Raw genomic sequence first — 13,514 nt, forward strand, 5'->3', positions numbered from 1 at the left:
AGAATTACTGTGATATAGTGAAGAGACACTTTGGAGTCAGGAGTTAGTGATTGAGCTGCAGGGAAACTGATAATATAGAAATGGGGCATGGCCCCCATTTTAAGTAGAATAACATCATTGTGACCTATTGTAAACTGGGACTATGTATATAGCATTTCAATGAGATACAAATATTTCTGTACTAAAAATCTGTTTTGGAACCTCTGGACTAGATGTTTTGGAAGGCACTATTATTTTAAGCATTCTTTCAAATTGCAAATGGGGGAAGCACAAGATATGTGGCATAGGAAGAAGAACTCTACTGAGGCTAGTGGCTCTTAAGGTTTACTTGCTCAACAAATTATGCACAAAGTCAAAACCAAGTATAAAAATCCCTTTGTCTTCTACAGTTGGGTTACAAAGCAGAGAACACACCAAGTTCCTAATATGTAGATAAGGTGTATTCGAGATGGGGCAATTCTTTTCAAGGTTCAAGTCCCTACAATCACTTTATTGTGTTAGATTATATTCTTTACTGAAAAGGTAAGACTTGAAGCTGCTTCTTGACTTATGTGGACTCTATTTTTCCAAAAGGCTAATTTTGGTGAAACTAGAATGGAAGACTAGCTGGGGAAGAGGAAAGAAAAAAAATGTAAAAATTCTGGTAAGATAAAATGTTAGCCTGTGGAAGAGAAAAAAAAAAAAAGATGGTTGGATGTGGTGGTGCACAATCCTAGATATTCAGTAGGTGGAGATAGAAGGACCATAAATATGAGGAAGATGGCTTAGGTAAAAGATCAAGACCCTATCTGATTAATAATAACAAAAATAACAAAAGGAACAGGTACAGCTTAAGTAGTAGCCTAGCAAGTTTGAGGCCCTTGGGTGCAATCCCCAGTTCTTCAGTTCTAGAGACCAAAAACAAGAAAAAGAAAATGATCCCAGATGTAAGCAAGTTCCACTTGCACTAATTTGACTGGAAGCTTCCAAATAGATAATACTGGGACCTTGCATTTCTTTAGGTCCTCCAGCAGTATTGTGCCCCACCACTACTCAGAATGCTATATGGATAGACTGCTATTTCTAACTTGCCTTGTGGACCTATGAAAGGAACACAAAAGCCTCTGATGGAAGCAGTAAACTATCAATAGTCTTCCTACTTCCAGCAGACTCAGAGTCTATCTTGAAATGAAGTAGACTTTGGGAGCAATGCACAAAAGGACATACTTTGTCTCTTCAAATGAGTGTCAATGAAATTTGGTACATGTCACTGTACCTAAGTTTATTCCAAATTTAAGTAATTGGGATAAACTAAATACTAAAGTTATATTCTTGGGAAAGTAACAATGTCCCTCAAGTAAACTGGAATAAACAAAGTTAATTCATGAAATCAGTCTGATTCTGCAGAGCAGTGATGAAAGCTTGCAAGACTCCGGCATTAGTTCCCTTAGCAAAGCCAAAGCCCAATGTGCCATGGATCAGATAATTATGGAGTGGGAAACTCTTCTCAGACACAGCTCAATATACACAACTCTCAAATTGCCTCTGAAACAAACTTTCCAGACATTTCACCAGCATATGGCCTCCTGTGGTGCCCCAGAAGACAAGGATAAGACAAATTGTTTGATGTTACCTAAAAGTCAGGAAATAACCCATGCTTTGCTGTGGGCTAATTAGGGTTGACTTTTTTTTTTTTCTCTCTCAATTTTGCCAGAAGACTACCAAAACAGAAAGACATCAAAACCCACCCTAGCAAGTTTCCTTGGATGATAGCAGATAGTAACAGGCAAGCACATTGTTTGGCATTTAGTTCATCCACAGTTTAAATAAGGGTGGCCCTGTTGGTCAAGTATCTATGAAATCACTCCCCTCCCCTTTCCACAATTTGTATACTCTCCCTTCCTCATTGCATCTCCCCAGACCTCACCTGGTTGATAACATAGATGCCATAGTCCAACTGCTGACGCTGCAGAATTGGGTGCAAGTAATACAACCAATATCTGAGGTGCTCCTGCCGATTGCGGAATGGAATAATGATAGCCACCTTATGAGGAGAGATGCAGTCTTTGGGTTTGTGACGGCCACCCATCTTCACCTCAGGGTTCTGTTTTGCCAAAAGATCCAGATCCACAGGAAAATTAAACTGAATCATCATGGGGCCAACTGGAGAAAAGGAAGGAAGGAAAAGTTAGGAAGTCACAGGATGCATCACTCTGTCTGCACAAGATGACTGTCACAGCTACAAAGGAGCTATCTTCTTTTCAGGGGTAATGAGGAGGAGGGTAGCATAGCTGTGCAAAAAGCATTTGGGCCCAGCACTGGGTGCCATGTCCAGCACTAAAGTGACCATATCAGGAAACACCACAGTGTTGAAAGTCCTAAATTCTAGACCCTCAGTGCTGGGCCAACTAAAATGACTGGTTCCTATATGAAACTCTCTCTACCCTAGACTCTACCTCTCCAACTCACTATAAAATGGCTTTTGTGACAGGCTATTGTAAAAGATCAGTGAGCATAGATGATAAAGCACTTTCTTAGAAATTCTGAGGCTGCGATCTAGCTCTGCCACCAGCAGAGATGTAAAAGGTTACAGTTCTTTGAATTTATCCTAACTGGGGAAAGGGATGTGGGGGAGGGTGGAAAGTAGAGATTAGCACTGTGGAGGAAGTGGGCTTCAAACCAGAAAGTCATGGGAAACAGTAGGGACCTGATACAGAACTGAACCAAACTTCAGTGGAAAGGATAGAAGCAATAAGACCCTGGGGGACTGGGGATAAGAAATGAAACTGGAAAGAACATTTTAAAAAATAGTTAAGTAAGCGGTGCCAGCTGGCAGTGGCTCATGCCTGTAGTCCTAGCTACTTAGGAGGCTGAGATCTGAGGATCAAGGTTTGAAGCCAGCCAGGGCAGAAAAGTCCACAAGACACTTTTTTTTTCCATTTATTTTTTAATTGTGAGAATACCGTACCAAGGAGTTACAATTACATGGACGAGATAATGAGTACATTTCTTATCAAGCATTGTTGCCTCCTCTTTGTTTCCCCTTCCCATCCCTTCCCATACTCCCCCTTCCCCCCACCTGATCCTCCCCCCCACACCCCACCAAATTTGTAAAGTTCATTTTTCAACATAACAACTTGTACATCTCATTGTTGTAATGGGTCCACCCGTATTCCACAAGACTCTTATCTCCAATTAACCACCAAAAAGCTGGAAGTGGATCTGCGGGCTCAAATGGTAGAGCACTAGCCTTGACCTAAAAAACCACCTCAGGGACAGCACCCAGGCCCTGAGTTCAAACACCAGGACCAGCACAAAAAATATAGTAGGGGGTAAAGCAACAAAGGGATAAAGATGGAATTAGTCAGGGATGGCTCCAATGTTTCTGGCCTAAAAGAACATGGAGCCAAATAGGAGAAGGAATCAGTAAGAATATTTTGCTTACAGAAAAACTGATGAGAGGGGCTGGGAAGGTGGCTTAGTGGTAGAGCGCTTGCCTTGCATGCATGAGGCCCTGGGTTCGATTCCTCAGTACCACATAAAGCAAAAAGAAAAAAGCCAGAAGTGGCGCTGTGGCTCAAGTGGTAGAGCGCTAGCCTTGAGCTGAAGAGCTGAGGGACAGCGCCCAGGCCCAGAGTTCAGGCCCCACAGCCGGACCCAAAAAAAAAAAAAAAAAAGAAAAACTGATGAGATATGGATAGTAGATTTAAAGAAATGGTCAAGATCTAGATTCAGGGCATGCGGCACACATGGAGCAGTCCAGGCACACACAAGGGAGTCAGGGACAGAGCCAAGAACTCCCTGCACTTCAGATTTTTTCCAAATGGTTCCAGGAAACAGAAGACTCAACAAGATGTGCAATAGAAAACATAGCCTTTGAGCTGGGAACAGGTGGCTCACACCTATAATCCTAGCTACTCAGACTGCTGAGATCTGAGGATTTCAGTTCAAAGCTAGCTGGGGCAGGAAAGCCTGTAAGACTCTTACCTCCAATGAACCAACCCAAAACCAGAAGTGGAGCTGAGGCTCAAAGTAGTAGAGCACTAGCCTTGACAGTGCCAGGCCCTGTGGTCTAGCTCCATGGCTGACTTAAAAAACAAACAAAACAAAAACCTTTGGTCAAATCAGAGCTGGAACCCCACATACTCAATCTTACACAGGAGACACATAGCAAAGGCACTGAGAGATTGTGGTCACAAAACTCCTTTTACTTTTTTTTTTTTGGGGGGGGGGAGGGAGGGTGAGGCTGTCTTCAAACCAAGATCCTCAGATCAGCTTCCTGAGTAGTTAAGATTATAGACATGAGCCACCAGCTCCTAGCACTAAGTAACTTTTTTATTTTTTTAAATTGGTTGTGGGGCCTGACCTCTGGGCCTAGGAGCTGTCTCTCAGCTCTTCAGCTCAAGGCTAGAGCTCTACCACTTGAGCCACAGCAACACTTCCAGCTTCTTCTGCTTATGTGGTGCTGAGGAATCGAACCCAGGGCCTCAAGTATGCAAGGCAAGCACTTTACCACTGAGCCATCTTCCCAGCCCCAAAACTCCTTTAACTTTGTTAACTCATCATTTCCCAAACTCACTGGTTATAAAACCATTCTGTCAGGGAACACACTTTTAGAACTGCTACTGTAGTGTATTTACCTTCACACTGACCACTAGAACGAAGAAAAGATCTTACAGAACAGCTGAGAACATGAAGCACAGGCACAGATCAAAGTTCACCTGAAACACGCTGGTGAGTGGCTCCAGGAGCCCTAGAGCCACTTGCTCTCTTAAATGAGAACCGCCTGAGAAAGTGAAGCAATAATCCTGCTTCACCTGCTGCATGGCAGCAGGCATGGTATAGCAGCTGCTGCCTCCTCTCCCTCCCCAGGACACTCCTCACATCATCCCTCCCTCATCATTTATCCAGTTTCTTCATCCCAGGATCCGTCCCCATTAGTTCATTTTCTTCTGATACAACAGCTGTGGTCATACCGCCTTCCTGCTAAAAGCCTCCAATAGCTCTAGGGCTGTGTGGCCTTAGCTAGGCCACACAGCCTTCCAGTCAACTGTCCCCAATGCATAATTATAAACTACAAATGTATGTCCACACCTTCCCTTTTGCCAGAAATGCTCTTTTCTGTCTCTTCAAACTGGCAAATTTTGAAATGAGAGTCTGACATCAATTGAACTACAGTCTTTCAATCTCTTTGACAACCCTTGGGGAGGCCAAGGGCCTCACAGCTCTATCCTTCACAAGACTGTCACTGACTCATCCCAAACTTTTCAGGATGCCCTCAGCTTCCTAAGCACAGTCCTCCAAGACTAAGTCAGTGGTTACCCTGGATCAGTTTTTCCAAATCCTGTCATCAGAATCTCCTCAGACAATTGGTACAAATATAGAATCTCAGTCCCCTCCCCTAGAGAGTCCAACTCAGCAAATCTGGAAGGGATAATTAACAAGGACCAGTTGGGCAATAAGGGAGCGGAGTGGCTCACCTTCACAAACCTTGAAACTTAGCCAGGCGCTGGTGGCTCACGCCTGTAATCCTAGCTACTCAGGAGGCTGAGATCTGAGGATCGCGGTTCAAAGCCAGCCCGGGCAGGAGAGACCATGAGACTCCTATCTCCAATAAACCACCAGAAAACCGGAAGTGGCGCTGTAGCTCAAGTGGTAGAGCGCTCGCCTTGAGCTGAAGAGCTGAGGGACAGCGCCCAGGCCCAGAGTTCAAGCCCCACGACAAAAAAACAAACAAACAAAAAAACAAACCTTGAAACTTTCAGGCAAAGAAGGGCCTCAGGACTTCCCTCCACTTCTACCCTTCCCCAAGCCTGGCCTGCTGAACTCCCCAGCTCATGAAAAGGAGAGCCCTACAACATCTGCAGCCCACCCTACCTTTGTTTCTGAAGATACTGTTAAGCACAACACTATTTTTGGGAACCCAAGAAGCATTTGGGCTGCCAGACTACTAACTTGTTCACATCTTCTAAAACCAATACAGAAGACAGGATTTCACATTTCAGACTGCCCAGACTCTTTAGACAAGACACTTACAGATGGGAAAGTAACCTAGAATAGTCCTTGCAGCGACTGTAGAGAGTCAGTCCTGAGGTCTAAAGCCCCAGGCAAGGGAAAGATGCCTACGCCCTGGTCCAACTCGACTAGTGACTTGCTAGATGCGCCTTGAACAAGTACCACCCATTCTCAAGATACTGTTTTTCCTATTTGTAAATTCCAGGGATTGACTGGATGGACTATTAAGTTCTCAGAAAAACCTGAATGTCCAATGATGCTCAAAAACGAGAAGGAGAACAGGGACCCAAACCAATATCTTGCAGAAATCTTCCAGAAGATTTCATCTTCCCTTACCTATGGGGGCATGATAAACATGCAGGCAGGAAGAACTGAGTGCCGTGGATGGAAGAGTTAGAAATAAGTTTTGATCACTACCATCACATTCTCCCATGTGCCCACTAACTTGCTACGCATGTGTTCTCAGCCTCTTTTCTTGATGTCAGTCTTCACTGGTGCTCTCCCTAGACATTCTTTTTTGTTTTCACTTAGGTATTTGCTTTAAGCAATAATCGTTCTATTGCCACATCTTTCTTCCAACGCCAGAGCCAAAAGAATATGGCTAGCTAGCTATCTGTCATGAAACCTTAAACTGAACCTGACTCAAATGAACTCCTATTGATCAGCACATACAAACTTTCTTCCCTTCCATGGTTCCTTCAGCAACTGATAATGCTCACCACCCAAATGGAGCTGATCTATCTTTCATTCCCACTCCTCTTTCCCAAAACCCAACACACACACACACACACACACACACACACACACACACACACACACACACACACACACACACACCCGTTGTCAATAGCACAGAGTCTACCATAAAACTAGTCTTTATTCTGCAAATGGAGCTGATCTATCTTTCATTCCCACTCCTCTTTCCCAAAACCCAACACACACACACACACACACACACACACACACACACACACACACACACCGTTGTCAATAGCACAGAGTCTACCATAAAACTAGTCTTTATTCTGCAAATGGAGCTGATCTATCTTTCATTCCCACTCCTCTTTCCCAAAACCCAACACACACACACACACACACACACACACACACACACACACACACACACACACACACACCCGTTGTCAATAGCACAGAGTCTACCATAAAACTAGTCTTTATTCTGCAATGTGTTTAAAGAAAACCCTCCCTGGGATGTATCAAGGTGCTTAAAATTGGATCAACCAACACTTTTTAGGTACCAAATAAATGCCAAGTTGTATGCCAGCCTAAGAGGAGTGAGCTGAGGGAAGATAAGAGGATGGACAAGACAGTTTCTTCCAGAAGCAACCTGATGAACATATAAATGAAAATTGCCCTGGTTCACATCTGACCAAGGAACTTGATCTTCTACTGGCTCTGTGCAGAGTTTTATCACTGACAACCTCTTCTCATTCTGCTGTTACCATCTGTAACCCCCTCATAACCCTTATCATGCCTCCAATACATCAAAAGCACTGAGCCTCAATTCATCCTCCTTGCCCAATTAGGCAATTCTTTCTGTACCTTCTCTCTCTTGACACCTCCACAACTCTTTGAGTATCCTGAGATCGTACCATTGAGGCTGAAGAGCTTCAGCAGTGCCAGATCTGAAGTCAAATGTCTTCTGGGATACAGTGTCAGCTAGAGGCTTTTCCAAGTGCCCTGTACACCTCCTGCCATGCTACAGGGATCTATACACTGAGAACACCCAGAAGACTCAGATTCCAGGAAGGCAACAATTAACACTTTTCAGAATCATGCAGACAAGGGCTGGGAAGGTGGCTCAGTGGTAGAGCGCTTGCCTTGCATGCATGAGGCCCTGGGTTTGATTCCTCAGCACCACATAAGCAGAAAAAAAGAAAAAAAAAAGCTGGAAGTGGCACTGTGGCTCAAGTGGTAGAGCACTAGCCTTGAGCTGAAGAGCTGAGGGACAGCGCCTAGGCCCAGAGTTCAGGCCCCACGACCAGACCAAAAAACCAAAAAAACCAAACAGAATCATGCAGACAAGCAGCCAGTTTTAGTGGCACTGCCTGGAGCTACAAGCACAGGGCTGAAAGCTAAATGCTTTGGGTCAATCCTTAAACCAGGCCAAAGCACCCTTGCTGTGTGGCGCATGGCATGTGCTACCACAGGCCTTCAGCCCTGCTGGGCTGGCTTGTGTGTTTTCTTGGCTCTGAAAGCTGGGAGGCAGGGTTATATAAGCAGATGAGCAGATGTGAGCTATCCTCAGCTCCCCCAGCTCAAGCCCCGCCACGTGGGCCACTCAGCTGGGAGTCCAGGTCATGGCCCTACATGTAAGTTGCTCAATAACTTCAATGTGTGAGCTCAACTCAAGACAAATCCCACAACTCCCCTGCCCAGTACAGCAAACCCAAACACACACTTGCTCCTCTATAAAAAGCAGTGCTAATCTAAGCCAATCCCAGCACAGGCTCCCACCTAGCCTTCATGCTAGTTGGGCTACTAGCCAGTCCCCAGCAAAATGGGCTGTAACATCTAGTTCACTGCTTTCCAACTGATTAGCTAGTAAGTGGTTCAGGACTCAGTCCTTGGCTGTGTCATGCAATCTTTTGACAAATCTTTGCGAAAATTGAGAAGAAATTATTAAAGATCATGTATCCCATGTAGACGATTTTATCAAGCTAATAAGATCAATGTCTAAAAAGTTTTCTTTCTCCCTCCGTTTCCTGACTCTCTCTCTACTCCTCCCTTGCTTCATTCCTTCTTCTCTTTCTTTTTTTTTTTTTTTTTAACAAGTTCTGGAGCTTGAACTTAAGTGTGCTCTCCTTTAGCTTTTTCCATTCAAGGATAGCTAGTACTCTACCACTTGAGCCACATCTCCACTTCCAGTTTTTGGCTGGTTAACTGGAGATAAAGTGTATCACAGACTTTTATGCCAGGGGGTTGGCTTCAAACTGTGATCATTAGATCTCAGCCTACTGAGTAGCTAGGGTTTTATGCACATGACAAAAAGCTCTTAAAATTAAACTGCTATTAAAGTATCCTTTTTCTTAAGAAATTATCATGGTGGATTTTTATATTAGATTTTTAAAAATATGTAGTTAGTGCCAGTAATAGGTCCTGAATTCAGGGCCTGGGAGCTGTCCCTTAGCCTTTTCATTCAAGACTGGTGTTCTACCACTGGAACCACAGCTCCATTTCTGGCTTTTTTTCTGGTTAACTGGAAGTTAAGAGTCTCACAGACTTTCTTGCTCCAGCTAGATTCAAACCATGAGCCTCAAGTCTCAGTCTCTTGAGTAGCAAGGATTACAGTAATGAGCCACCAGCACCTTGCTTGTTTGGTCAGACTTGAAATTTCCTAGGCAAGAAATTCCAGCATTTAGCAAACACTTGGAACCTGCAGAGCTAACAAAGCAGTGGCTAGTGATTCTGGGCAGTGGCCAGATACTGACTCTGAAAGGATGCTGCAGTATCTTCAGATTTGACAGTACACTGCATCTTTTCAAACCAACTGCCCAACTGCACCTCTGATCCACAAATTTATACAACCTATTTCTCTCTGTATTGATTCTACAGGCCAGGTGTAAAACACAAGTAGAACCAGACACAAGCATTTAATTCTTGGGCTTGGCACAGATTCACTCATGGTGCCCTTTGTAAGTCCTTAAGCTACAATTGAGAGGTACCACCTACAAACAGGGTTCATCCCTAACCCTCTCACCAAATCCAACAGCTGCTTCAAATATCACCTTTCCTCAGAAGCCCTCCCAAAGCACTTCAGGTTGGCTCTTACACTTAGCCACTTATCCTAAGTATGCACAATATCATATCCACACAAACATATGCCCCATTCATATTTAATCATGTGCCAAGTGGTGTCAGGCATTCAGACAGTGTGGGCTGGGTTAAGAAGAAATCTTTGCTCTCAGGTGGGTAGAGAGACCAGCAAAGCATTGGTGATGAATGTAACAGTAGTAAGAACAAGCTGAACTGGTACAAAAAAAAAGGGGAAACAACTCTAGAGCCAGGGAAGACATTCAAGAAAAGCTTTGCAGGGGCTGGGAAGGTGGCTCAGTTGTAGAGTGCTTACCTTGCAAGCATGAGGCCCTGGGTTCGATTCCTCAGCACCACATAAGCAGAAAAATTTGGAAGTGGCGCTGTGGCTCAAGTGGTAGAGTACTATCCTAGAGCTGAAAAGCTGAGGGATAGTGCCCAGGCCCAGAGTTCAGGCCCCACGACCAACAAAATAAAAAAGAAAAGAAAAGCTTTGCAGAGAACAGCTATTTCAGCTGGGCCCCTCAGCCCTGCTGAAGACTCATCATGCAGATTTGTGTCCACTTGCCAGTGAGCTATCATGGCAAATACAATAAAATAACTTTATTCAGGTAAACATGCATACATATTTGCAACAAAATAACCTTATTCAAGAAGACATGCACATCTGCTCTCCTTATCTCTCTACCACTGAACCAAGTAATGAAGAGTTTCAGTAAGCTACAGGAAAATCTGATGGAATACCATGGGATAAAGAACACCAGGAAGGCTTTCTCTCTCTCTGTTCGTTTCTAGCTCTTGCTCTTGCTCTTCTTTTCTAGCTCTCTCTCTGCTCTAGCTCTTTCCTCTCTCTTTCCTCTCTTTCCCAGCCACGTGGAATGCCAACCTTGCCTGGTCCCAGCAGGTCCACTGAATAAACCTATCCCTTACCTGAATACCACGTGAGTGCTACTGTTCTTACCCCTCTCTCTGCTCTTTTCTAGCTCTTTCCTCTCTTTCCCAGCTCTCTCTCCTTCCCAGGCCTTTCCCAGCCACGTGGAGTGCCAACCTTCCCTGGTCCCAGCAGGTCTACCCCTTACCTGAATACCATGTGCTGCTGCTGTTCTTACTCGGCTACCTCTTTTTAAAAACCTAACAATAACTTAATATTGATCTTTGTACTGAACTGACTCAAACTAGGACAAAAGTTATTGAAATTTGGGTTATCTGTGTGAGTTAAGCAAGAGTTGTTAGGAGACATAAATATCGGTTTTGGAATGGTCTCAAATTTGACTTGAGCGGGGCTGGGAAGGTGGCTCAGTGGTAGAGCGCGTGCCTTGCATGCATGAGGCCCTCGGTTCAATTGCTCAGTACGACATAAGCAGAAAAAGTTGGAAGTGGCGCTGTGGCTCACATGGTAGAGCGCTAGCCTACAGCCGAAGAGCTGAGGGACAGTGCCCAGGCCCAGAATTCAGGCCCCACGACTGACCAAAAAAAAAAAAAAAAGACGAGTTTTTTAAATGTATTTGAACCAAAATAACCTTTGAACTGGATATAGGGATATAGTAACATATGCCTGGGAAATCATAAGATCCAGAAGCCTGTGCCAAGAGGACCAAGAGTTCAAGGCCAACCTGGGCTATATAACCAGATCCTGACTCACAAACAAACAAGTGAAGCACTAACGGCTTATACCTATAATCCTAGCTACTCGGAAGACTGAATGAGATGTGAGGATCAAGGTTCAAGCCAGACAAATATGAATCATTCCTTTTTTTTTTTTTGTCAGTCATGGATCTCGAACTCTGGGCCTGGATGCTGTCCCTCAGCCCTTCAGCTGAGGGCTAGCACTCTACCACTTGGGCCACAGCACCACTTCTAGCTTTTTCTGTTTATATGGTGCTGAGGAATCAAACAGGGCCTCATGCATGCAAGGCAAGCACTCTACCACTGAGCCACCTTCCCAGCCCTCTTATCTCTAATCACTCAAAAGTGGCTCCCATTGAGCTGAAGAGCCCCAGGACCTACAAAAACAAAATTGTTTTTATTTTGTGCCAGTACTAAAGTTTGAACTCAAGACCTTCTTTCTTTTTTTTTTTTTTGGGGTCCGGTCGTGGGGCCTGAACTCTGGGCGCTGTCCCTCAGTTCTTCAGCTCAAGGCTAGCGTTCTACCACTTGAGCCACAGCACCACTTCTGACTTTTTTTCTTTTTGCTTATTTGGTGCTGAGGAATCGAACCTAGGGCCTCATGCATGCAAGGCAGGCCCTCTACCACTGAGCCACCTTCCCAGTCCAAGACCTTGTATTCTTGTTTGACATTTTGCTCAAAGCTGGTGCTCTACCAGTTGAGTCACTCCTCCAGTCCAGCATTTGCCCAGCTAATTGAAGACATAGTTTTATAGACTTTCCTCCTCTGCCCCCAGCCAGGCTTCAAACTATGATCAGGTAATTATTTGATTTAGACAATTATCTTCAATAAGGATTATCTTCAATCCTTATGATCAATCTATAAAATAGGTATTAGACTTATTTTATCTGTGTAATAATGAGTTTAACGGTTATTTATTCAAGATCACATTAATAATAAAATATCTAAGAAGAGTCTCCAACTTTGTCTTGGTCAGGATTTCATTTATTACTTTAGCAACAGTAACATAAAAATACTGAAAATGGCCAAGTGCCAGGGGCTCACACTCAGGACGTTGAGATCTGAGGACTGAGGTTTGAAGCCAGCCTGGGCAGGAAAGCTTATGAGACTCTTATGTCCAATTAAACACCAAAAAAGCCAGAAGTGGAACTGTGGCTTAAGCAGAAAACACTAGCCTTGATTAAAAAAAAAAAAAAAAGCTCAGGGACAGTGCCCAGGCCCTGAGTTCAAGCCTCCAGGACTGGTGTATGCATATGCATTCATGCACACTCACACACACACTCACACACACACACACACACACAAATATTGAAAATGACTATTGTCTACCAACTATGAATTTACTAAAAAAATATAGTGAGAAAAAAAAAAAAAAAAGAACACCAGAAAGGATTCTCAATTTTCAGGTTAATCATGTGTCATTTTGGTTTTGTTGGTCATGGGGCTTGAACTCTGGGCCTTGGAACTGTCCCTGAGTGCTTTTGCTCAAGGCTAGTGTTTTACCACTTTGAGCTACTTGCAGCTTCTTGCTGGTTAATTGGAGGTAAGTCTCACAGAGTTTTCTGCCCATGCTGACTTCAAACCCTGATCCTCAGATCTCAGCCTCTGGAGTAGGTAAGATTACAGATGAGAGCTATTAGTCCCCAGCCTCACCAGAAATTCTGATTAGCCTAGAGCTGGGGTTCAAGAAGCACTTTAGCCGGGCGCCAGTGGCTCATGCCTGTAATCCTAGCTACTAAGGAGACTGAGATCTGAGGATCACGGTGCAAAGCCAGCCAGGGCAGGGAAGACCGTGAAACTTTCCTCTCCAATAAACCACCAGAAAACCAGAAGTGGCGCTGTGGCTCAAGTGGTAGGGCGTTTGCCTTGAGCTGAAGAGGTAAGGGACAGTACTCAGGCCCTCAAGCCCCATGACCAACAAAAAATAAATAAATAAAAATAGCACTCTAGATAATTTGTTTGCTTATTTGTTTATTGACTTACTTGTGCTGGGGATTGAACCCAGGGCCTCATGCATGTGCTCTACCACTGAACCATACTCTGCAGCCCCAGCACTCTATATAATTTTAATGTAAGTTCTTATAATATATTTTGAGAAATACTGATTTGCACATTTACT

At 44.1% G+C, this 13,514-nt stretch overlaps 1 protein-coding gene across 1 annotated transcript in view; it reads right to left on the reverse strand.

The window, feature by feature from the left end:
* The window catches only part of B4galt1 (beta-1,4-galactosyltransferase 1), a 57,189-nt gene that overhangs the window by 22,722 nt on the left and 20,953 nt on the right, over positions 1–13,514 (reverse strand). The window contains exon 2 of the mRNA XM_042695656.1: positions 1,907–2,142. Coding sequence (XP_042551590.1) covers positions 1,907–2,142 — 236 coding nt within the window. The remainder of the gene's footprint in view (positions 1–1,906; positions 2,143–13,514) is intronic.

The sequence above is a fragment of the Dipodomys spectabilis genome, unplaced genomic scaffold (assembly GCF_019054845.1).
Source record: "Dipodomys spectabilis isolate Male_0828 unplaced genomic scaffold, ASM1905484v1 ptg000006l, whole genome shotgun sequence".
NCBI lineage: Eukaryota > Metazoa > Chordata > Mammalia > Rodentia > Heteromyidae > Dipodomys > Dipodomys spectabilis.